Genomic DNA, 26,421 nt, shown 5'->3' on the forward strand with positions numbered 1-26,421 from the left:
TACTCAGTGGCTAGTCACGACTCACGTGACCGGCATTTCACCACATCACAGACGCAACCGAAGCCGAAGGGCTTATAAAGATCTACTTTCGCCAAACCTCTGCCGCCTTATCTACGGAAGATAAAATATCGCAACAGAAAACAAAGTTGAAACGAAGATTTGAACTTCATTTGTTTAGCAGAAAAATACTACGATCATAAGATTACCTGTGTTTATACTTAGAGGTAGATTAAAAATTTCAGGATGAAATGAAGAGTGTGCATTCGTATCTAAGCACTGATAGCCTTGACAGCCCAACTTATATTTTAATTTTTATTACCTACATCACTTGCAGCCTTCCAGGCAGATAATAGGTCGCAATAATTTTTTTGGTAGAATAGTTACACACACGAAATTACTTCATAAGCACATCAGTCTTAACATTTACGTATTAAAACGCCCAAATATTGAATTCGTTCCACTTGAAATTGATTGAAATAATTGGAAAAAATGTTAACGCTAAATCTGACAGCTAGAACTCTACTACGGACGATATGCTCTTTACTGGCTATGCTTAGCATTGCTATCATTATTTGCAGCAACGTATGGATCATAAGATTTATTGATCTATTTAAAATGGTTTTCTACTAATAAAATACACGGAATTGGATGATCCAATTGCGGCTAATCGAGAAAAACATCACTTTTAGCATGTTTGTGGCGTTTTCCGGGCTATCTGTTTTTCTTCACTTCTGCTCGATCGCATTTTCGCGATATTTAGGAACTTCGACTTAAAAAGCATGGCTGCAGTAGCAACGAATCGGGAAAATTTTCGCCATTGTGTTGGTTGCAACGTCGTTCATCCTTATTGCAGCGAACCTCGCACTTAGCGCATGGACCATCCATTTATTCTATTCTACATTCTGCGTTGATTTCCGAGCAGCTATGAAAGCAATGCCGAATGATAGCTCAGCTGCCCAGTTTATTCACGCTACTTAAGTTTCCTTGCAATGTTGTGGATTTAAAGACCTTACCGAATGGCAGTCAAATAATTGGGTGGCTTTGGAATATTAATATATGATCAAGTATCAAGATTCCGTACCATTCTCGTGCTGTCGTCAAGCCTTGAACTATCCATGCCGCAACAGCCACCTACAGGAACAACGTCTTCTCCAAGATGAGGATCCCGACTTCCATTTACTCGTCAATACCGTGAACTGCAGAGACTCATCATACAACCTCATCTTACAAGTAATTCTGAAGCATTTTATTTATACAGGATTAATTCCTTAAATTGTTATCTTATTGAATGCAGTGCTCATCAGACTCGTAAGCACTGCCAACAGCTTCGCAGCTAATCACATCAACAAGAAAGACAAATACCGCTTGCAAAGTGGGGTTGATGCAGTTCCAGCCTACATCTTCTTTTGTCCCTCGAAGTCAGCACTAAAGTCTTGGTACTCTAAGTACAAAATTATGCTGGAAAAAGATCTAGCATATGTGTGAACCGTGGCATTAACGGCATGAATAACTTCACGACATCAAAACTTAAACGGTTTTGGTGATTGGGATAAGAAATCTAATCAATACTTTCAGTTTACGAGACTTCGTATAGAAACGCTACCTATTTGTTGAATTATGTGGGCTCGTCTGGCTTATCTCGTTATACGAAGGTATGATATTATAATCTCCATTAAACTTAATATTTTTAAAGGTTGTCCGAAAATAAATATGTTTGCAGAAAAGAACGTAATTATTACCCTTGCGATGTACAGCCATTTGCGGCTTTTTCTGGTTGATGAAAGATTCGTTTAAGTTAGCAGGCCTTAGTTCACTTTGTTTTAAAATTTGTCTATAATAAAGCCATGGCCATACCTTTGCCTATTTGGATCGTCCACTTCAGCACCTTTATTCTCATACCTCATGTCCCGATACTCGTCTCTGTACACAAGATTAAAAACGAAGGGATCTTCTATCAACAGAAGTGCTGGGAAACAATGCAGGTTATGATGCTCACTTTGTGGCTTGATTCAACATTGCCGGGAAGGTCATTTCAGCCGCAAAGGATCAAAGGCAGTGCAATTGAACGACTTATAAAGCAATGTGAGTGTTAAAAAGCACGTGAATGTCACAGCATCCTTTGAAGTGAGCTCGGTAACGGCACCAATTGTCGCGGCTGGATGCATGTTGTTCGTGTGGTGTTTCTATCGTGTCCTTGTGACGAAAAACAGACCTTTGTGCTGTCCAAACATTGGGGAGAGTGGGGGTAGGGAGGGGAGTGGGGTAGGGAGAGGACTGAAGGTAGGGAGAGGACTGAGGGTAGGGAGAGGATTGAGGGTAGGAGAGGACTGAGGGTAGGGAGGGGAGTGGGGTAGGGAGAGGACTGAGGGTAGGGAGAGGATTGAGGGTAGGGTGAGGACTGAGGGTAGGAAGAGGACTGAGGGTAGGGAGAGGACTGAGGGTAGGGAGAGGACTGAGGGTAGGGAGAGGACTAAGGGTAGGGAGAGGACTGAGGGTAGGGAGAGGATTGAGGGTAGGGAGAGGACTGAGGGTAGGGAGAGGACTGAGGGTAGGGAGAGGACTGACGGTAGGGAAAGGATTGAGGGTAGGGAGAGGACTGAGGGTAGGGAGAGGACTGAGGGTAGGGAGAGGATTGAGGGTAGGGAGAGGACTGAGGGTAGGGAGAGGACTGAGGGTAGGGAGAGGACTGACGGTAGGGAAAGGATTGAGGGTAGGGAGAGGACTGAGGGTAGGGAGAGGACTGAGGGTAGGGAGAGGATTGAGGGTAGGGAGAGGACTGAGGGTAGGGAGAGGACTGAGGGTAGGGAGAGGACTGACGGTAGGGAAAGGATTGAGGGTAGGGAGAGGACTGAGGGTAGGGAGAGGACTGAGGGTAGGGAGAGGATTGAGGGTAGGGAGAGGACTGAGGGTAGGGAGAGGACTGAGGGTAGNCCCTCACTTGGCTGCCCTCACTTGGCTGCCCTCACTTGGCTGCCCTCACTTGGCTGCCCTCACTTGGCTGCCCTCACTTGGCTGCCCTCACTTGCCGTATAGACGATGACCTGAATTTCAAGGTCATCCTTTTTATTTTCCTTAATTTGCATAAGATTCTTTCGATGCACAAACCACTGGAAATATTAATACCTTGTAGATGAAGTCTGTGCCTCTTACATTTAACTTTATTTGTACAATAATATATAAGTTTACACAAGGGAAGACATGAGCCACCAACGTCAGAAGGTTTCTAATGAAATCAATAGATCTAAATTATTTAATTTAATTTTCAACTCTGATACTTTTGTGTAGCAGAAAAAATAAAACCTGATCGAATTAACAAGTTATAGAAGCACTAATTTTGATGGTTAAATTTTTTAAAATATAATACTATATTAGCTGTCTATAATATATTCTTATATCTACTTTTAAAGTTATATGAGGTCCTTAGGAGTTTTGCGTCGTTTCCGAATGTTTATAGCTTTCACGTGGATTAAGATTATTTTAAATATGCTTTAAACCTGTTTCACTCTCCACCGTTTATTTCTGGAACTGGATCATTAATTTCCTAGAATTTGTGAAGGAATAAAATGAAAACAATTAGAAGTTCTGTGGTTCATATTTAGACTCTCTTATAAGCTGTAATAATTTGTATAACAAACTACAACATATCACAAGTAACCGTACCATAGTCGGTCCTCGGCCTCCGCTGTTAATGCTCATTTATAAATTTCAGGTTCGCCCAAACAATGGCCAACGCAATACAAAAAATATAATTCTAAGATAATTCGCCAAACAGTCTTGGCATTTTTCTCAATAAATTGATAATACATTAACAAAAAAGATGTCGTCCTGCTCCGATGAATGGGTCAAAGAGCTAAACTTTAATCAACGAAAACAGTTAACAATTCAAGCACAAGTTAGATCGATGGCATGACTATGACGATGCAATAAGGTTTTCCTCGCCCCAAAACTCACAGCGTTGTGCTCACCACTGAAATATTATGAGGAAAACTCGTAGATTTTTCTACAAAAGTTTTCTTTAAAATACAAAAGATGTATTTAAATTTTTCATACAATGCATCTTTCCATACAAAAGAGACTTTTTTACAAAACACACTGCAGAAGGCTTTTCAAACTGCGATTTTGTAAGAGAAAGCTAGAACAAACGTACGAAACTGATACGTGTTATGAAATAAATTCCACAATGACACCATTTTCATCGATTTGAAAAGGAAGTGTCACAACTACATCAATTCAACTTATTAAGAATAGAAGAGTCACGATGATACTATCTTCATCTATTGGGATAAGATTGATAAATTTGTTGTTGTTGATGCTGTTGTTGTCGTGCATAGAGCGGCGGTACGGTGTTGGGGGGCGCCGTGCTCGTGCAGAGGTAGGGCGCTGGTGCCACCGAACTGCCGTGCAGCGCTCCGATGCTCGAGCTGAAATTATAAATATATAATAAATTGCTTGCGTTTTATGAAGTATAATCTATAAATTATAATATCTTGCTTGTTTTTTAGGAAATACACATTTTAAAATTATAATATTCGTGCTCTAAAATATTAAAGGCGTCATGGTACTGTCGTTGCCGCCGTCAGCGCTTCGATACTTGAGCTGAAATTATAAATAAATGGAAAAATGCTAGTTTTTTTAGGAAGCATAATTTATAAATTAAAATATTCGTACTCTAAAATATTAATAGCGTTTCGGAACTGACGTTGCCGTGCAGCGCTCCAACACTCGAGCTGACATTGCAAATGAATGTTTTAAATAATTTTCTGGTGCGACATACATGACAAAAACATATGTGCTCTGAAACATCGATTTATTAACAATTGGCTACTTTTTGAAGCATTTTTAGGTGTGGAATCAAGGCCAATACTACTGGCAATTTAAAAGAAATTTAAACTATAACTGGCAAATTAGATATCACAAAGAACGAATATTTACCGACGTACTTATGCCACCATGCGAGTCTAAACTACTTTTCGTAGAACGGCCGATGATGTAGAAATTAAATATTTTTTCATTTGTTTCCACTGTGGGAAAGAAACATTCGCATGCGCCAAATTGACACACCTTGCTTTCATATTGCACCTGTAGGACCTGGAGACTCACATGTTAAGTTCTGAACCTGTTGTAACTGCAGAACTCATGATAGTGAAATGTAAAACATGCTATACAAAAGATATAGCCTTCTGAACCTGTTGCAACATTATATAGAATATTTCCTACATGTAGAAGCTGGAATTGACGAGCAGAACCTGTTAAATCTGGAGGGTTGTTGGTGATGCAGGAAGATCCGCTCATAAGAATTTTTTTTTTTCAAACATATTTGGAAAAAACTTTATATTTAAAATATATTTGGAAATAATTATACTCTATAGCGAAAATTATTTTGCTTTTATTTGGGTATTCTTGACGTATCATAAAAGTTACGCGTAGAAAGTGCGTCACCATTTGGACAATATGACATAGTGATTTTTAAGTGTAGTCTGTTGCAGTTGAATAGTTGAATATTGCACCAGAATGTTGACTTGTTCTTTGGTTAGAAGTAAAATATTTGAGCTCACCTGTAGCACGGAGAAGACCGATGATACGGTGAAAAAGGTCTGGATTTTAGAGGGGCTGCAGGTCCACCGTAAGACCCATAGACCGGCCCATACTGGCAGGGGTCTGAAGAGTAGTTGTGCCCCAGGGTCGCGGGGGAGCTGGGGGTCTGTAGGTAAGGAACCCCTCCTACAGGAGGGAAGAACCCTTCCAGGGGCGCGCTACCCACGGCCATACGCGAGAACAAGGACGCTTCCGAGTCACAATCCTCTGTTGGGGATATACGTAGCATGCACTTAAAAAAATAAATGTCATATTGTCCCCGAAGTGAGACACTTTCTGCTCATAGCACTAATATTTTTCCAGGCTAAACTTGGTGAAAGTGACTCACAAAATGGGGAAAAAAACTATATCGTAATTTCGAGAAAATATCCTCATTTTTCTGAGCGCACTCAACAACCAGGGCCTATACTTTCAAAAAAGTTAAGAGATCGTAAGTTCATCAGCCAATCATTGACGGCCTTTCAAGCAAAATCCACCAATCATAGACAAGAAAATAGAGCGTAAGTACTTACGTTCACTTAGCGAGTTTTGTATGTATATGGCCCCATGATTCTAACGTTGAGTAACGTCGATTAAACGTTCTTTCAACGTCATTTAATGGAGGGATGAGCTCCTGAGCCGTGATATTTTCCAGACTTTGCTGCTATTTCTATTATTATGAAAACTTACAATTTTCAAATTGAATATTACATTACAAGCACAGATGATGATTCTTTAAAAATTACTTTTTAAAGACAACATTTCTAAAAAATCCAGTGTCTCCAATGCAAACATGTACAATTAATTTCTAATTTTAATTTGAATATAAAAAATTAATTTTTTAATCATTTAAATTTTCAACATTAAATTTTCAACATTATTTATTCTGTCACTTGATTCATGCATTGTCTCCAACTTTGCGCAAGTATGCAAAATTTCAGATAGATTAGACAGGTAGAAGTGTGTTGAATATCGATTGTAAGATTTGTTGCAGACAAAATTATTATTTCAATTTTTTTTAATTTTGAAAAAAAAAATTATTTTTAAAATTATTTATTCTGTCAATTGATTCATGCACTGTTTCCAACTTTATGCAAGTGTGCTAAATTTCAGATAGATTAGACAGGTAGAAGTGTGTTAAATATCGATTACAAGATTTGTAGCAGACAGACAGACAACAAGAAGTGAACTTAAAGAGAAGTGTTGTAAAATATGACTCACGACCAAAGTCATGTCATGGCGATAATTAGATCATATAACATATCAGAACTGTATCTCGCTTGTGTGTCTGAAACCTCGTGGACATAATACTCGAGTAAAATATGACGTTAATTCATTTTTCCAAAATTCGAATTGCAACCAAGAGATTAACACAAATATTTTATGTAAATAAATTGTCCGTTATTTTCCAAAATTATTATATTATGTTATTGTACAGATAAACATCGTTATTTTCCGATATCCGTAACTCTTCGTTCGCATCAAATGGATTTTGTAATTAGAACAAACTCACACATAAAATATTTTCAATAATCATCCAAAAAACTGGGAACTGCATGCGAATCTCATCAGCGAGTTCCCTCTATTTTCCATGAAATTTTACAGAATTTAAACAACTTTGTAATTAAATATAATTATGTATTTTCATTATATATAACTAGGATTAAATCAAGAAATAAATATCCTTCTACCAGGGTCTTTGCCAATGCAGAATATATTGAGAATATTGGGCGGTTTTCGGGTGGCCACACAACGGTATTTGCATGGCCGCCTCTACGGTGACCATAATTCTCATGCGCACCTGCGCTCTAGAAAATTGATGGGTAAAATGGTCATAATAGTGACGTACATTGTTACCTGCAGCTCAATTAAAGAGCAGACGTAGCTACATTCCACCTTCTTGTAGTCTATAATAGGTCAAGATGACTTAAAAAAGGGGCAAAAAGTGCCTCTATATATGCTCAAAGTCTCAATTATTTTTCTGGGTGTATCTTGTCCGCGTAGCAGCAGCGGCGCTACAGGAAGCGTCGCGCAGTAAACATGTCAAGCGAGATATATGGCAGACCACCGCACGCTGTGGCAGACCACAGCACGCTGTGGCAGACCACCGCACGCTGTGGCAGACCACCGCACGCTGTGGCAGACCACCGCACGCTGTGGCAGACCATCGCACGCTGTGGCAGACCACCGCACGCTGTGGCAGACCACCGCACGCTGTGGCAGACCACCGCACGCTGTGGCAGACCACCGCATGCTGTGGCAGACCACAGCACGCTGTGGCAGACCACCGCATGCTGCGGCAGACCACCGCATGCTGCGGCAGACCACCGCACGCTGTGGCAGACCACAGCACGATGTGGCAGACCACCGCACGATGTGGCAGACCACAGCACGATGTGGCAGACCACAGCACGCTGTGGCAGACCACCGCATGCTGCGGCAGACCACTGCACGCTGTGGCAAACACTGTGTGCGGACGTCTTCTAAAACACACACTATGCAACACACAGCCACACAGAACCCTTGGTGGTTAATTACATCACACAGATACACACAGCAAACAAGGAGACACAGAATACACAGACACATTTCACACACTGTATTAGCTGCACGTGACAGACGGCAGCGTCGTTGTGCTGCTGGCAACTTTACGTGTTACTTTACAGATTTTTTATATAATATTGTTTGTTTGTTATTATATTGTATGTTTATTATTATATTGTTTGTTTGTTATTATATTGTTGGTTTGTTATTATATTGTTGGTTAGTTATTATATTGTTGGTTTGGTTATTATATTGTTTGTTTGTTATTATATTGTTGGTTTGTTATTAAATAGTTGGTTAGTTATTATATTGTTTGTTTGTTATTAAATTGTTTGTTTGTTATTATATTGTTTGTTTATTATTATATTTGTTTGTTTGTTATTATATTGTTGGTTTGTTATTATATTGTTTGTTTGTTATTATATTGTTGGTTTGTTATTATATTGTTTGTTTGTTATTACATTGTTGGTTTGTTATTATATTCTTTGTTTGTTATTATATTGTTTGTTTGTTATTATATTGTTGGTTGTTATCATATTGTTTGTTTGTTATTATATTCTCTGTTTGTTATTATATTATTTGTTTGTTGTTATATTGTTGGTTTGTTATTATATTCTTTGTTTGTTATTATATTATTTGTTTGTTATTATATTGTTGGTTTGTTATTATATTGTTTATTTGTTATTATACTGTTTGTTCGTTATTATATTATTTGTTTGTTATTAAATTGTTTGTTTGTTATTATATTGTTTGTTTCTTATTATAGTGCTTGTTTGTTATTATAGTGTTTGTTCGTTTCTTATTATTATGTTTGCTTCTTGTTATATTGTTTGGTTGTCATTATATATTTTGTTTCTTATTATAGTGTTTGTTTCTTATTTTATTTACTGTTTCTAATTATTAATCTGATCAATTTTCTCTAATAAATCAATGTTCAATGTAATGTTAACTTCCATTTTAAATGAAACTGATGTTATTCTGATAGTCTGTAGATAGTTGATAGTTCTAAGTCTGATATATGTCATCAAAAAAGATAATCTTAATATTTATTAAGTGAACAACTACCGGACCTTTTTGTAGCATACATTTGTCTCGGAAAAAAATTCTGTACAGCCTCCAATTTAAAATGATTATGAATTGTGTTTGTTATTATTACTCACACATACTCATGCTCATAAAGTTCCACACTCACACACGCCATGTATGATGAATAACAACGGAGCTACTTCTTCATTCATCATACATATGCATGTATGCTGATACACATACAGCACATCAACACATTCATGCATCACTGCCACTAACACACAAACATACACACGAAACACAATTTCTAGGCAACATCTTAGCAAAACACACACACCGCAAACACCCACAAGTAGGAGCTCAAAACACAAATAAACATTCAGGCCTGTATAATGTGTATATCCCTCATACTCTCACACATTTCTTTCCCAAACACACATAGACTTAACTCCTCTCCCCTCTCCCCTCCCCCCTTCCGTATTCCCCCCCCTCCCCCACGTAACGACTCGCTCGTTAGGCGTCAATGAGGCGAACGGTCGCCAGGTGTTGCCCTCGCGAGGGAGACGTCGCCGAGACGTCAAGAAAGACGTCGCCGAGACGTCAAGAAAGACGTCGCCGAGACGTCAAGAAAGACGTCGCCGAGACGTCAAGAAAGACGTCGCCGAGACGCCAAGAAAGACGTCGCCGAGACGTCAAGAAAGACGTCGCCGAGACGCCGAGAAAGACATCGCCGAGACGCCGAGAAAGACGTCGCGAAGCCTCAAGTTATATTATAAATAATTTAATAACACGATATTCTATTTATTGCAGTTAAGTAAAATAGGTTCCGGTCTAACCTAAAATTATAGCTGGTATGTCAAGATATGTTGCTGGTATATATGTATATAGAGTGATACATAATATAATGTGATATATATGGAGTGATATATAATATAGAGTGTGATATATATTTAGTGATATAAGTGATGCCGTTCTCGGCATGAATATTCCCGTGGAGTTCGGGAAAGATGTGAGAAATTCATGAATGTTTTCGGATTAATTTTAAAGAAATTTTAAATTGTATATTTATTTACTAAATTGAATTTGAAGAAATGGGAGGTGGGCGACTCAGGCCTACAACAAACGTGCGCGCTTGCGTGATTTCTGAGGTCCATTTAAATTCCATTAATGTATACACTATCGAGGTATTATTAAAAGGTAAACTCCATATAAATAAAAAAGGTAAATTCCATGTAAAAATGCTAAAGTAATTTCATGTGGAAAAATTTATATTCCATGTAAAATATGGAAAATAATTCCATGTGAAAAATGGTAAATTGAATGTAAAAAAATGTCAAATCCCTGTAAATTAACAAGTTATTAATGTAGATATGACAATTTTATAGTAATTGTTGAAGTGAAGGGCTAGCAATAAAATTACTTCACTCAGACAGCCACAATTATTGGCACGGACACAACTCTAGATTATTATGCAAATTAAAAAAAAATTGTCTAAATAAGTTATCTAAATAACTTGCGTTTGAACCATTATAATCTACTTACCTTCTAGCGTTCGTTTAAGAACAGTTACAGATTTATTTTGGGATATGATAAGAAAATATAACATTACAATAACAGTACATTACATAAAAAGATTCATTCATTCTAAATTCATATTCTAAATCCACTTCATTGTCTTTTTTTGGCTAATTTTTATTTCAAGTAAGAAAATCTCTAAAATATTCACAATATTCTCTTTTTCTACACTCTGACCCACTTCTACACTCTGACCCACTCTGGCCCACTTCTACACTCTGACCCACTCTGACTTTTACACTCTGACCCACTTTTTACACGCTGACCCACTTTTTACACTCTGACCCACTTTTTACCCACACACCTTCTTTGGGCAGCACGGCGGTGTGGTAAGACGCTGTATACGCCCTCTGCTGTTGTTGCTGTTGTTGTTGTTGGCTGCAGTTGTTTTTATTTGTGCTGTTGTTGTGTTGATTTGAAGACTGTAGTTGACTCATGACTTCTGTTGAGCTGCAACAGATGCATGTAAAATAAACTTTCATTTTAGTTAAAACAAGTTGTATCTATTATATATCATTGAAAAATTATTATTATTACTTCTTATTAATAAAATAACCTTTATATCGCAATTCAATTGCTTGATTTAAGAAAACATTATAAACAAATATGGAGTAGTTAGTGTTAGGGTTATTATTTTTTTATTATTAATTCCATTGTTTACTGTAATGTAGGAAAGGTCTATATGATATTAAGTGCAATCTAATGCTGCACAAAACATCGATAAGTTCACGCTGCGTATTTGATTATCATTGTCAAGTTGAATATTATTGACTGGTTTATAAATTTTAAAGCCTGAAACTGGCCGAAACACGAAACGTGAAACCGAATAATTACGATACCGACTGATCACGTGATCATGTTTCATGATGAGTGCATCATTTCTACATTAATTGCTAACCAATTAATTATTGTTATTATTTTATTATTATTATTATTGTTAGCATTATTATTATTTTTATTATTATTATCATCATTATTATTATTATTAATATATTATTATTATTATTATTATTATTATTATTATTATTATTATTATTATTATTATTATCATGAAACTCACCACTCCTCAGGGTCGCAGTCTCTGAAGCCTTTAGCGAAGGGATTGCTTGCGATTTTCAGTTGCGTGATCTGCCAGGGCAAGTCAATAAGAAATTAATTATTCAGTTAGGCAATGTGTGACTAAAATCATTATTCAGTAAATGGTGATGTGTGACTAAAATTAAGCATTCAGTTAGGTTATGTGTGAGGCTAAAATTAATTATTCAGTTAATGGTAATGTGTGAGGCTTATATTAATTATTCAGTTAATGGTAATGTGTGAGGCTTATATTAATTATTCAGTTAATGGTAATGTGTGAGGCTTATATTAATTATTCAGTTAATGGTAATGTGTGAGGCTAAAATTAATTAATCAGTTAGGTCATGTGTTAGACTAACATAATTTAAGATTTAATAAGAACCGAGATTTTTGTTTTTTCCCATGAAGTGCAACATGCCAATGTAATTCTAGAACCAAAATTATATTGATTTAGAAGGTATAAGAATGAAGATGTCGCTTCATTCAAAGATGGCGGGACACATTAATAAATATAAAATTTGGTCCCGTTCTTCTTATAAGTTTTTGTATAATAAACTATTTTTCAACTACTGATGAGAACGCTTTAAATTTTCGTTCATCTTCCATTGTTCTTTTGATCAAATATTTGTTCTTAGACACTTTTGCATCGGTTATCTGTTTAAGAAAACTTAACAGTTAATAATAAATATTAAATTAGTTTTATAAGTGCGAAGCTCCACTAACATAAATTTGTAACTTTTACTGTGAGATTTTCCTGGTTATTTACTCACATTATTAATTAATTTTAAATTCCATTATTAATTAATTAATGTCTTTGTAGACATTAATAAAGAATTTACATATACGACAATTACTCGTGTTCATTTACATTATATTCTTAGAGAAATGAGTGGAACTTTGTCCAAATAACGATGTACTTTTTGCCCATATGTGGGTAATCCTGACTCAGTTTGGCCCGCAAAAGGCCGTATCAGTGCTACGTGCAAAAAGTTTGCCACAATTTGGACAATGTATCCATTACATTTCTCTGAGTGTAAGACCTCAAGACCACGAGAGTGAACTATAATACAGAGTACAACTTCTAAATAACATAACATAATAAAAATAATATAATATAATAAAAATAATATAGTATAATAAAAATTAAAGATAATTAAAATATAATAAAAACTAATAATTTTATAAAAAATGTATAATAAAAAATTATTTATTTTTATACAATAAAAGGATATGTTTAGTCCGTGACCAGAATAATGAGGGGAAATTCGGTAATTAGGTGAGGGTTGCCTACGCGCACCCAGATAAATTAATGTGTTATATTGTCTAAATATTGACACACTTTCTTACCCACTGCACGCAGCAGTGACAGTGGACGTAGCACTGATACGTGCTTTAACAGAGCTAAACTGGGTCAGAATGACCCACATACGGGTCTAAAGTGGGTCAATATTAGGACAAAGTTCCACTCATTGCTGTGAGTGGAGCGTCCTCATGGGCGCGCGTGTGGTCCACAGCGGCGCTTAATTGGCGCTTTGTCTTGTGGCGCGCGACGTGGCACCTTGGGTGCCACAGGGGTACTTGGAGTGCCTATTAAGTACTCGGGGGGAGTGCTTAGGGTGCCAGAGGAATACAGGGATACTTAGAGTGCAAGATGAGTGCTTAGAGTGCCACGTGGATACTTAAGGTGCCCCGTGGGTGCTTAGGGTGCCCCGTGGGTGCTTGGGGTGCCACAGGGATACATGTATACTTGTTACACATGTATACTGTCAGGCGAGTACTCAGAGCGAGTAAGAGATGCTTAGGGTGCTACAGGGGTACTCGGAGGGCCATATCTTAACTTAGAGCTCTGTACTTAGAGGGCTAAATAGGTACTTAGATTACCACATGAGTACTTAAAATACTACAAGAACGCTTAAAATACCGTAAGAATATTTAAAATACCTCATGAATATTTATAATACAACATGAATACTTAAAATACCTTATGGTCCTCTGAATGCCACATATGGAGACTCCCAGCGTTCAGAGCTAGTGCCGCGCGTCCCTAATTATGATATATCGTCCTCGTTGGGTATTAATTAATAGTGATATATAATGATATATCGTCTTTACTGCGCGTACAAATGGGCAATATAATGGCTGTGCTGCTGCCGCTGCTCTAGAGTGCTAGAGCTGGTGAAGTAGAGCAGCTTGTAGGTGCTAGAAGCTCTAGATGATACTTGATAGTTTCTAGATGATTAGGACCTAGAAGCTCTAGATGATATTTAATGGTTTCTAGATGATTATAACCTAGAACCTCTAGATAATATATAATAGTTTCTAGGTGATTATATCCTAGAAGCTCTAGATGATACTTGATAGTTTCTGGATGATTATAACCTAGATGCTCTAGATGATATTTAATGATACTGCCGAGAACTCACCCGATGGTTCTGACATGCCGTGACTGCCGTGAACTCACCCGATGGTTCTGATATGCCGTGACTGCCGTGAACTCACCCGATGGTTCTGATATGCCGTGACTGCCGTGAACTCACCCGATGGTTCTGATATGCCGTGACTGCTGTGAACTCACCCGATGGTTCTGATGTGCCGTGACTGCCGTGAACTCACCCGATGGTTCTGATATGCCGTGACTGCCGTGAATTTCGTCTCAGGGAAGACGAACGTCTTGAAGTTCTCAGTTCTTGTGACGTCTTCTTGCTTTGGGTTCACGTAGACGATGTGGAAGCGAGGCTGGTAGCGGTGCATCGAGTTTAGAATGATCTGTAATGATAGGTAATGGTTCAGGATGATCTGTGATGATAGGTAATGGTTCAGGATGATCTGTAATGATAGGCAATGGTTCAGGATGATCTGTAATGATAGGTAATGGTTCAGGATGATCTGTAATGATAGGTAATGGTTCAGGATGATCTGCAATGATAGGTAATGGTTCAGAATTATGTGTAATGGTTCGGGATGATGTGTAATGATAGGTAATGGTTAAGGATGATCTGTAATGATAGGTTATGGTTCAGGATGATCTGTAATGATAGGTAGTGCTTCAGAATGAGCTATAATGATAGATAACTTTACAGGATGTTCTGTAATGATAGGTAATAATTCAGGATGATCTGTAATGATAGGTAATGGTTCAAATGAGCTATAATGATAGGTAACTGTACTGGATGATCTGTAATGATAGGTTATGATTCTGAATGATCTTTGATGACAGGAAATGGTTCAGAATGATCTGTAATGATAGGCAGTGTACACCTTTTATGGCATACATATTTGTACATGTCCATAACAAGCTTAATTTTGTTTTATTTAACCATCCCCTAACCATCACTCGCTAATGGTGGCGTCCTTGTAGAATATTATTGTAATGTCAAATACAAAAGTCTAAAGTTGTATTACTTTAATAACTTGAACTCGCAAGATACATTTTTGTGTATCCTTTCACCGTGCAAGACACATTCACACAACTGTTGTGTGATGTTCACTATATACAATGAATCAAGGCACGTTCACATACATTAAGACATGTGATATATACGCAAATTAAATGTGTAAATATTCAAATTAAAATTACACGTATATAAATACAAATTAAATGTAATGCAAATGCAATAGATACATTTGAACGTATACATTAAATGCATAATTACATTGCATGTGGATATATACATGCATATATACATTAAATGTATTGCAAATTAAATGTACATATATGTAAATTAAAATTTCAATAGATTTTCCTGCAGAACTTGTTGATTGTCTCTTGAAATTCAGCAAATTATTTACTTTTTGGCAAATGACGTTGAACCAATTTTGAGAACGAGTTGATTTAGTAGAAACAACGTTTAATTGACATTATTTCAACATCAGATGCCAGGGTGATTCGTGCATGGTAAGCTCGAGTTGATGAAAAAGTTTGAAAGCTCGGTGATGATCATCAAGTTGATTATTGGTAAGTTTGAGGCGATAAGAGATAAGTTGAACTCACATGTCCGTTATCATCAAGTTGATTATTAGTAAGTTTGAGACGATAAGAGATAAGTTGAACTCACGTGTCCGTTATCATCAAGTTGATTATTGGTAAGTTTGATTTTATCAGAGATAGGTAAGTTGAACTCACGTGTCCGTTATCATCAAGTTGATTATTAGTAAGTTTGAGTTTATCAAAGGACGTAAGTTGTTTCATCCACTGGGCCCCCTTGGCGGGAGAGTCTGGGTGGATGTGGATGCGGGGGGGCGAGTTGGGGTCAGCCTTGCCAGCCACGATCCATGACGAGCTAGGGGGGATTTAGGGATTTATTTATAGGGGATTTATTTATAATTATTAACATTTTTATTTCAAAGATAATCCACGCGGTCTGCGTGGTTATTTATAGGGGATTTATTTATAATTATTACCGTTTTTATTGCAAAGAAAATCCACGAGGTCTGCGTGGATGAAGGAAGAGTGAAATTATTGATATTTTATTAACATTGATCTTCAGTCGTGGATAACTATTTAAACATTTGGGAACAATAGTAAACAGTTAATATGTTCATATAGTGATGAATATAATGGAGGTTATTTACGTCTGATATAAAATTATAATGGACTTTGTAAACAATATTTTAATAAGGCAAAGGCAACTATTATTAATATATAATAATAATTCATTTTGTAATTCATTCGAAATTCATGCAAAAGTCCAAAATATGCAATTGCACGCAACATCTACGCACAACATCTACGCACAACATCTACTCACAACATCTACTCACAACATCTACTCACAACATCTACTCACAACATCTAGGTACTCACAACATCTACTCACAACATCTACCCTCATCTACCTACAACATCACCTGTGGAAGGCATATCTGTATCTCTTATCATCCACGGGCGCGAAGTTCAACATTAAGATGTAGTCGCTGGCGACGTCCAGGCCGTACAGACGCACCTGGAACGTCGGGAACATCCTCCTGCAGGGGGCACGGCAGGGGCAATGAGTGGGTCAAGTTGTCTTAATACTGACACACTTATTTCTTGCATGTAGCACTGATACCGCCTTATGAATTGTGTGTCAACGTGGCCCACAAAAAAACGAATTGCGATGCACTTTTTATCGCAGTTTGGGTCAACAAGACATTCACTTCAAAAGGGCGTATTTGATCTAGATGCTGATAGTGAGTCACTATTTGGACAAAATTATACACTCATTTTTCTTATTGGCACAGGCTCACAAATAGTTAAAAAAGCGAAAAAAATCGAATCAAATCGGGTAAAATAAAGCCTGGGGGTTAATTACCTTCGTGAAGGTAATTGGTCCCGTGATTCTAAATTGGGACAAATTACCCAAAAAGTGGGGGAAATAACCTTAATATGGGGTGTGATTGCCACTATGGATTCTAAACTGAGAAGAAAATTTTGGGGAGGTAATGTAGAGGTAAGTATCGTAATTTAGTCCTATTTATATATTTGGTCCCGAATAAAAATATTTAGTTGCATATATGGTAATGAGAGGGAGCGGGTCATCACCACCACACCACCATACACAGCGGTTTTGTGGTGTTTACAGTGGCCGCTCTAATGACGCCCGCCCTTCGCCCCCGCCTCGCAAAACTGTTTACAGTGGCCGCTCTAATGACGCCCGCCCTTCGCCCCCGCCTCGCAAAACAGGTCCATAGCCTTCACTTCTGTGCGATACTTTGCCTTGCAAGCCTTCGGTCCCGTGCAAGCCTTCGGTCCCGTGCAAGCCTTCGGTCCCTTGCAAGCCTTCGGTTCCGTGCAAGTCTTCGGTCCCGTGCAAATCTTCGGTCCCGTGCAAGTCTTCGGTCCCGTGCAAATCTTCGGTCCCGTGCAAGTCTTCGGTCCCGTGCAAATCTTCGGTCCCGTGAAAGCCCTCGGTCCCATGCAGGCTTTCGGTGTCAAGCAAGTCTTTGGGCCCGCTAAGCCTTCGGTCCCGTGCAAGCCTTCGGTCCCGTGTAGGCCATCGGTCCCGGGAATGAAACTCCCCCGCGACCACACATCGTCTCTTCCCACGACCAACATTCACATTCACTTCAATATTCATGCATGGAGCCTCACATTTTACTACATGTGCTACACAGTATCAGTTAATCTTTTCAAGTTCCCGTGATTAAAACGTGATGTGATGGTAAGCATCTCACGATAAGGACTGAGTAAATAAAATACGCTTTTTCTGGTCTCAGTATAAAACCCTGTATAAATAACAGATTGTTACAAGTTACATCGATACAAATACATAGAAAACGGTCATAAACAGTAATAATCAAATTAGCTATTGAACAAAGTAATTAGTACAGGATGACTGTTGCAACACTTAAGTACTTACTCTAATAAGAGGTTCTAGTGCAATGTATCAAAAATACTAAAAGCTGGAATGAAGTTGGCTATTGTCGTATTCAGCTGTGGTTACTTTCAGATATAAACAAATCTTAATAATACAATTAAATCTAATTCTATATATCTAAATATTTTTATTACGTACAAAATCTTAAATAATAAACTGGACCGCTACAATGGTGATGTGCTCCATGATGTGTATTTAAATGATTTTGAAGTGATATTGATATGTATTTATTGTAAATTTTATAAAATAGTAATTGAGATTTCGATTGAAAGCAAATTCGTTGCTTCTTCGCGCTAAAGGATTCTTAGTGAACTGAGAGCGAGCTCTTTGAGTCGCGTCAAGAAGGAATAAGGACGCCACAACCTTATAATAAAATTATTATAAGGTAATAAATTTATATACAAACGTAAATGTTCTCAGCATTGCATTATTTTGACTTGGGTGACAGTGCAATGACAGTGTGAGGGCTGATGGTGCAGTGAGCAAATTGAACATTCCAGGGCTAATTCTAGGTGATCAAATTAACGATCATTATATCCATTTATCACATATGTTAAAATTCGTCGAGAACTCTTGAGTTTGCACTAATAGCAGTTAGTTGATTGGCTTGTACGGTCTAAGTCTCTAGAGCGATTACAAGCACAAACAAATTCGAATTTAATCGAAGTGTTGGATGAAATGACTTCGCATAATGTTTTGTTTGTTTCACAATTATGTGAAGTAATTGGAAGCTTACTAATAAGCAGTTTCTTGTTCATATATGAACATGATACTGTTTATGATGCTCTGAATTTAATTATATTATTCATGTCGCTCAGGGAATTTCGGGAAAAATGTTCTCCCGTTTTCGGAGAATGCATCTGCATAAAATTATTACTAATTACGTCATCTATACATGTTTCTTAGTATTTCTGGCGACAAATGGTAATTGAAGAAGTTATTAAATATCATGAAAATTTTTAATTAAAGATATTAAATATCACGAAAAATTAAAATTTAAGATATTAAATATCACGAACAAGTGAAATTGAGGATATTCATTACCATGAAAAATTGAAATTGATGATATTAAATATCATGAAAATATTCGAGAACAAACGTCCTTACCTGCCAGCCTTGGTGACAATCATCTCGGTGCCGAGTTCGTTGAAGTCGTCCCACAGCGACTTGAGTTCCAGAGACGCGGATGCATTCACCAGCATTGGATGAAGAGGCTTGGATGGCACGCCAGGTTGTCCGCCAGCAGAAGGATGACTTGTGTCCATGCGGTCTCCGCAAGTGTTTGGTCCCAAAGTCGTGTCTCTGTCCGATGTGTCTGAGGTAGGATGACGAGTTTCAGACATGGACATCAAAGAAAAGTTTTTTGGTTCGTTGGAGCGCGGTTGGGGGACTGAGTATCCAGGATGGGGCTCGTTACATGGGGTATCGTGGCATGGGGCATCATGGCATGAGGTGTGACGTGGGGAATCGTGGCATGGGACATTGCGGCATGGAGGAGCGTGTGGGTTGTCAGTCTGTAGGTGGTCGTAGTTGCCGTTGAAATAATCTACCGTGGTTGCTGGTGAACGGCGCATGAAAGATGAGCTGGTGACGCTGGTGGTGGAGTCTATGTTCGAGTCGACCTTTCCAGCAATACCTGCTTTTAATGAATCTAAATGTGTTGCACCATCCACTTGGAAATGCCTTGAAGTCCGGGCTTTTTTAATAGCACAATCTGATCGTTCAGCACCGAATTCATGAGCTGGGTAGTGATTGGAAGCTGGCTGGATATTCATAGCGTCGTTTCGATATCTCGGGGCATCCGTTAATTCACTGTCACCTCTATCACCTGCATCACGGTCAGTGGAGGAGGTGATGCGGGTTTGGGGTGACATGCAATTCTGAAACGCCGTCATAACCGGACTGTCGACTCCCCCATCGGAACTATGACATGTCCGTCCAGTAGGAGATACCAACACTGAAGATGTTATGCTGGTTTCTGAGCTCTTCTCCATGCCAGCTGAAATAGGTTCCGTACCCCTCTCGAGGTCCTGGAGGTCGTCAGATGTGAGGTCGCAGGAGTTGTATCCCGAAGGAGGGCGATCTGAGGTGCGGGCCCCTCCGTACCTTGTATACGCTGAAGAGATAAGGAACTTCATCAGGCAAAGTTTAACTTAACTAGAAGTGAATAAAAAGTTTTTTTAATCGCTAACAGACCTACCGGCGGTAGTATTACAATCTTATATTACTGCCCACTTGCAGCGATCTATAATTACAGTGTCCATACTAGTAACAATGTTAATAGTATGGACATACTATGGACATACTATTAACATTGTTAATAATATTATTATTAAAAATTAATTAAACACATATTAATAAATATTAATAAATGTTTGGGGGAAATGGCCACTTTATCGTTGCTGTCTGATGTTTTCTGAAGGAATAAATGATTAATTGCAGCCTAAACCTTATGAAGGAGATTTGGTGGATAATAACTTAATACGATAAGTTAATATATCTGCATGGAAGTTATGGTAAATTATCTTGCCATATTTCTTTGTTTTGTTATCGCTCAACACTATGTTAGGGCAGATTTATTCTCTACCAAGTTCGAAGTTACCGTCTTAGGTAGTCTTTACAACAATTTTTTATTAACTAAAATTACATATTAAAACTCACTTACAAATTTCCCATCAACGTTCAGGTCATCAATATATTCATGGTTAGTATTTGAAGTAAAGATGGCAAAGCGGTAAGTGCTTTCTTTGTACATGAAAAAATATGTTTTTTAATTCAGCAATCCCTTTGCTGAACTTATGAATCACTCACTCACTTCAGTTTTCACTAATTCACTGATGTAAAATATACATAGCAACGGGGCCAGTATAATTTGATAAAAGTTGTTCCTTTAAAAATGTTCACTTGAAGACCAAATAGTATTTTTTGTATTAAACTTTTTCTTTATTGTTTTGTTCCCGTGAGTGGAACGATATTCTTAGCTGGGGTCAGTAGATAAAAAATATAACTCAGTACTCACTGCAGTGAGTGACAGAGAGCGCATTTTCTCGTCGACGAAAACGCAGTCACGGACAGACAGACGGACGGACGGACGGACATGGCGAGCACAATAGCGCCTTTTTTCCATAAATGAAAAAATGCGCTTAAACTCAGCTTTTCGATTGAAATGTTAATATATATACGACTTTTTGACATTTTTTAATGATTTAAGTGCAAAAATTGGGTACCACGGATAAACTCAAAAAATATAATAATTTTCAAGTTGTTCATTAATAAATAATATTCAGAGTATAATATATTCTAAAGGACAGAGCCGTGAAAACGTATTAATTTTCAAATTTTAACCTTAAAAATTCATATGTATAGCAATATATGTTTTAGAGAGTACAGCCTTGAAAATTCATCAACTAATTTTCAAGTTGTACCATTAATAATTGAGTAGTTTAATATATTGTATAGGACAGAGCCGTGACAGCCTAACGAGAGCCGCTCATCAGCGGTGAGAGCCTCAGTAGATTAATGAAGCATAACAGAGGCAGAGTTTCTCATAGAAAACTTATTAGACTACGTCTATGTCTGCCTATGATATTCTATGCCTGCTAGACATGATCGCTTATGTCTGGCGGGGCATGATCACATATAGAAAATTAGTCGGTCTAAATATATGTCAGCGTATGACCACCTATGTCGGCTAGATATGACGCTTAATTATGTCTGGCGGGGCGTCATCTCATAGAAAATTTGTCGGTCTACATACGTACATATGCAAGTTTGATTGAAGACCAGAGCATGCTTTTTATTAACAATCTTCTTGTTCGTTTTTTCAATGAGTCGAACCAAATTTCTTGCTGGCGTCGGGAGATTGAAAAGTAGGTTTCCAAATGACATTATAGTAGTTTGCAACGTTTCGAAAATACAATTTTCATTATCAAGCTGGAGATAGTTTTACATGCTCTATATATACGTACATATATAGAGCATGTCTGCATATGACCGCCTATGTCTGGCATGTCATGGACGATCGTGTCAGATAAGACATGATGGCTTATGTCTGACCAGACATCATCGCTAGACATGACCGCCACCGATTCACTGTACAAGAATTCAAGGTAGCGGTTTTGACGGTTTTCGGATACTTGGTTGATACAAACTTAATTAATTCAAGTTCAACCTGAGTCTTATTCATGACAGTCACAGTATTTTATAGAAAATCTTCCGTAAGAATACAAATGAACTGCCATATTTATGTAGCGGTGTCATGGTTAATGGTGACGTGACAGTACAATGATTTTCACGCAACATGGATGGTTTCATGAAATTACAGTATTATTATAATGACCTAGTAGGTTAACCTTGTTCTTCTTCCTTTAATTATTCAGGATACTTATAGTGTTGGTATATTACGAGGACCTGGAAATTTATTCATAGTGAAAGAATAGGAAAGGATTGTAAAACTGGTAGGGAAAGATTGGAGCAAAATCGAAATTCAATTTTGAATTTGTATTAATGCATTTTGAATTAAAGGTGTACAATTGCTTTGAATATTTTGAAAAAGGAGTCATCTGGTTGTTCAATGTTCAATGTACAGCCTGTTTTTTTAACTTTTATTTATTTAATTAGCATACGTGAGTTTCATTATTATGAATTTAATTCGGGTTAACGGTATCCTAAAATTGCAGACATTATCGATCATGAGCAGCGCCGAATTAACCTGCTGGTTTTCAAGCTTATGAAATTCAGATATTATATTGATTTCATTCCTTAAATTTAATTCATTTTTTTAATTTTTTATGCAATGCCCATTGCCTAATGACTCCACCGCTACAAATTAAAATTTAGGCCGCATTCCCATCCCGATACGTGGCAGCGTATTGAGTCCCCTGCATATTGTGTCCCCTGTATATTGTGTTCCCTGTATATTGTGTCCCCCAGTATATTGCGTCCCCTGTATATTGTGTCCCCTGTATATTGTGTCCAGCTCCTGTATATTGCGGCGACAGGCATACAACACACAATAGCTCCTGTATACTGCGGCGACAGGCATACAACACACAATAGCTCCTGTATATTGCAGCGACAGGCATACAACACACAATAGCCCCTGTATATTGCGGCGACAGGCATACAACACACAATAGCCCCTGTATATTGCGGCGACAGGCATACAACACACAATATATAGCCCCTGTATATTGCAACGCAAGGCGCAATTGCTTCATTTATTTGCATACATAAAAAAGTATCCTCTAATTTCCTCATATCTCTTTGGAATTTTCAACGCAACTGTCTCTAAATCAACAATTTGTGTCAAAATACTCAACTGGTAGGACATGTTTTCAACTCAAAGCATTACTTTGTTTCATTGCATTAAGCCTTTCTTCATGTGGACGCTAACAACGGTTCATCGATGAAAATATAGGGTAACATGGGGCAGCGAGCCCACTGCGGGTCACGGGCCCATAGCGGGTTTCTCGCTAAGTATGGCAGATATTGGTCCGTGTTCTCATTTTTTCATGTCAAGGACGAATTTTTTATCGCAAAGATATCTTTTTCAAGTCAAGGATATATAATGTTATGTCAATGAAATATTTTTCTTCACGTCAGTGATAGATTTTTTAAGCCAAGAGTATATTTTTGTCAAGCTATGGATGTGATTTTTGAGTTGTTAATAAATGAATGAATGTCATTTTTTTATTAAATTTTTCTTATTTTTAACAGTAAAGTGTTGTTTTATCATTTTTAAACGAAAAATATGCAATTGTGGTAAAGGGACCAAGGGTGGGCGCCTTGCCCCAAGCCCATGGGCCCATTGCCCCAGGGGTGGGGCAATGGGCCCATTTTGACACTTTTTACAAATAGTGTTTCATTAAAAATTTAATAACTCTATAGGCGTCTAATTCACATCATACATTCCTCATTATTTGCACCTTTAAACAAAACAAAGAACCACCTCGTATCAATTAAAACTTCATCAAAAATTTAGTTTAGAAAAAGTGGGGGGCGCGCTGCCCCACGTTGCCCTACTAATCATGCAATCACCGGCGGATGATAAAAATTGTTTGACCGAACATCAAAAGTTGAAAAGACGGTTAGCTAGATTTTTTTGCTGGCCTTTTAGGTCATCTAAAAGTAAAATGACCCTGACCTGACTAAGATTCAGATAATCCGAGCTAAATGATAAGCATTATTGGATTGTGCAATATAATTTATTGTTGTAATGTGCAGTATAATCTATTGTTGTATTGTGCAATATATAATCTATTACTCCTCAATTAGGGGGACAATAGAGCGAACTCAAGTGGGAAAATCAAGAGAGGCGCATCAATAGACGCCGTACACCTGAGGTTAATTAGCTTGCACCTTTAAGCTTCAATTAGATGCGTAATTAATTCCCACATTTGCTTTTATATTCAATATTTTTTTGTCAAATTCTTGTTAAAAAATTTCTTACTATATCCAAGTTATTTCGTTTCTTGATAACGCGCTCTTCTTTCTTAGAAGTCATTCGATTGTAACGAATCCGTTCTTATACAGAAACCATATTTTATTTTGCACACAAACATCAAATTAAAAAAATCATACATAAAGCATATATAAAATCATACATGGAGCATACATAAAAGCATACATAAAGCATTCACAATAGCATACATAAACATAATATATAATATACATAATAGCATTCACAATAGCATAAATTATAGCACTCACAATAGCATACATAAAGCATGCATGGCTCACTTCGTTTAACAGTTGAACGGTTAGCCCAGTCTGCCGTGATGCTGAGGTCTTCAGAAGGCAGAGGTCCTTGAGTGTTGCGGTCTTCGGAAATAAACTGTCCTCGGGGGCAATAGTCTTGCTTAGACAAAGACCCCAAAGAGCAATGGCCTGGCTGATGCTGAGGACTTTGGTGGTAGAGGCCTGGCTGAGGCAGAGGCTGTAGGAAACAGTTGTCTTGCTGAGGTAGAGACCCTTGGTTACAGGGATCTTGCTGAGGCATAGGGTCTTGAAGATAGTGGTCTTGCTGAGGCAGAGACCCTCGGGGACAGAGGTCTTGCTGAGGCAGAGACCCTCGGGGACAGAGGTCTTGCTGAGGCAGAGACCCTCGGGGACAGAGGTCTTGCTGAGGCAGAGACACTCGGGGACAGAGGTCTTGCTGAGGCAGAGACCCTCGGGGACAGATGTCTTGCTGAGGCAGAGACACTCGGGGACAGAGGTCTTGCTGAGGCAGAGACCCTCGGGGACAGAGGTCTTGCTGAGGCTGAGACCCTCGGGGACAGAGGTCTTGCAAGGGAAGAGACCCAGAGGAATCTGGTATCGCTGGAGAGGAAGACGAGGGGAAAGATGAAGTGAAACATTGAGCCTCCATTAATTGATTCTTGAGGTAAGACGCTCTTTAAAAAATACTTCGAAAACTGATGACCCGAAAATCTACGAGCTTGAGACCGAGGGCTTCACCACTGCTTGCAATTTCAGTGATGGCGTTTGCGTTCGGTAAAAAAATATATCTCACTATACATGATATATATTCGCGTTAAACAAAAGTCGTTAGTCGTTATGAGTGTGAAATATTTATACCTTTTGGAAACTTTTGAGAGACAGAAAGCGTCGTACTCAAGAGTATCTCCTCACTTTAATCACTTTTTTTCACCACTCACAATATTTAAAAATTTGTTCACTGTTCTTTTAACGCCTCGAAACCCGCACGTGAATTATTAAGGAAAATCTCTTCTATTATTTCTTTAGATTTTCACGAGTTAAAGACGATCACCTACAACGAATATGAAATTAATTTTTCTGTTGCCTCACCAGTTTAGGATGCAACATTAAGAAAACTTTTCCCTTCACATTCTGTTCTTACAATATACACTAAAATATAAAAAAAAACTGACGCATCATTGCATGGCAAAAAACATTAAAGTTTTACTGAAATAACACAAAAGCCTGAAGCCCAAGTCGGAAGGAAATCCACGATAACTTTAGCGCGCAAATCTCCCGGGAGCGCTTGAGCTTTCGGCGAGTGAGGGCAACTGCAACTGCTGGTGTGACAGCGGGCTACCCTCAGAGGGGAGTGTCGGACCTGCCCTTACATTGACAGACCGGCCCGCCCCTCAGCCCGCCCACCTATCAGCTTCTGAAGGCGCAAAAACACGAGATTTTCACAACATTTCCTAAGGAAGCGATCAGTAGGAATGACCGAGGCGTTTCTTAATAAGCTGCCTTCGAGAAATGAACAAGATCATCAACTGCTTTTTATGGCTTGAAATGC

At 38.1% G+C, this 26,421-nt stretch overlaps 2 protein-coding genes across 2 annotated transcripts; both read right to left on the bottom strand.

Annotated features, from left to right (window-relative positions):
• Positions 1 to 1,281: 1,281 nt before the first annotated feature.
• LOC125178863 (soluble scavenger receptor cysteine-rich domain-containing protein SSC5D-like) lies at positions 1,282 to 3,663 on the bottom strand. Its single transcript, XM_047883619.1, has 4 exons — positions 3,656 to 3,663; positions 2,213 to 2,902; positions 1,855 to 1,920; positions 1,282 to 1,333 (listed from the first exon to the last, which is right to left on the bottom strand). Exons 1-4 carry the CDS (start codon positions 3,661 to 3,663, stop codon positions 1,282 to 1,284), a joined length of 816 nt encoding a protein of 271 aa, XP_047739575.1.
• On the bottom strand, positions 3,592 to 26,170 carry LOC108667249. Its single transcript, XM_018154252.2, has 9 exons — positions 24,894 to 26,170; positions 19,260 to 20,268; positions 16,645 to 16,761; positions 15,920 to 16,076; positions 14,410 to 14,562; positions 11,780 to 11,847; positions 11,024 to 11,169; positions 5,556 to 5,802; positions 3,592 to 4,421 (listed from the first exon to the last, which is right to left on the bottom strand). The coding sequence occupies exons 1-9, from the start codon at positions 25,519 to 25,521 to the stop codon at positions 4,271 to 4,273; spliced, it is 2,676 nt and encodes an 891-aa protein (XP_018009741.2). The 5' UTR covers positions 25,522 to 26,170; the 3' UTR covers positions 3,592 to 4,270.
• Positions 26,171 to 26,421: the final 251 nt, after the last annotated feature.

This window comes from Hyalella azteca, unplaced genomic scaffold (assembly GCF_000764305.2).
Source record: "Hyalella azteca isolate HAZT.00-mixed unplaced genomic scaffold, Hazt_2.0.2 contig13343, whole genome shotgun sequence".
Classification (NCBI taxonomy): domain Eukaryota; kingdom Metazoa; phylum Arthropoda; class Malacostraca; order Amphipoda; family Hyalellidae; genus Hyalella; species Hyalella azteca.

Bases quoted from the DNA above. Each gene is read 5' to 3' on its own strand.
- LOC125178863 (XM_047883619.1), bottom strand. The intron at 1,921-2,212 runs GTCTGTTTTTCG...TCTTGTGTACAG, and splicing joins AATGTTTGGACAGCACAAAG to AGACGAGTATCGGGACATGA. The intron at 1,334-1,854 runs GTATGGCCATGG...TGATGTGATTAG, and splicing joins GACGATCCAAATAGGCAAAG to CTGCGAAGCTGTTGGCAGTG.
- LOC108667249 (XM_018154252.2), bottom strand. From the start codon at position 25,521: ATGGAGGCTCAATGTTTCACTTCATCTTTCCCCTCGTCTTCCTCTCCA. The intron at 14,563-15,919 runs GTGAGTTCAACT...CTATCATTACAG, and splicing joins AACTTGATGATAACGGACAC to ATCATTCTAAACTCGATGCA. The intron at 11,170-11,779 runs GTGAGTTTCATG...CATCTGTTGCAG, and splicing joins GACTGCGACCCTGAGGAGTG to CTCAACAGAAGTCATGAGTC.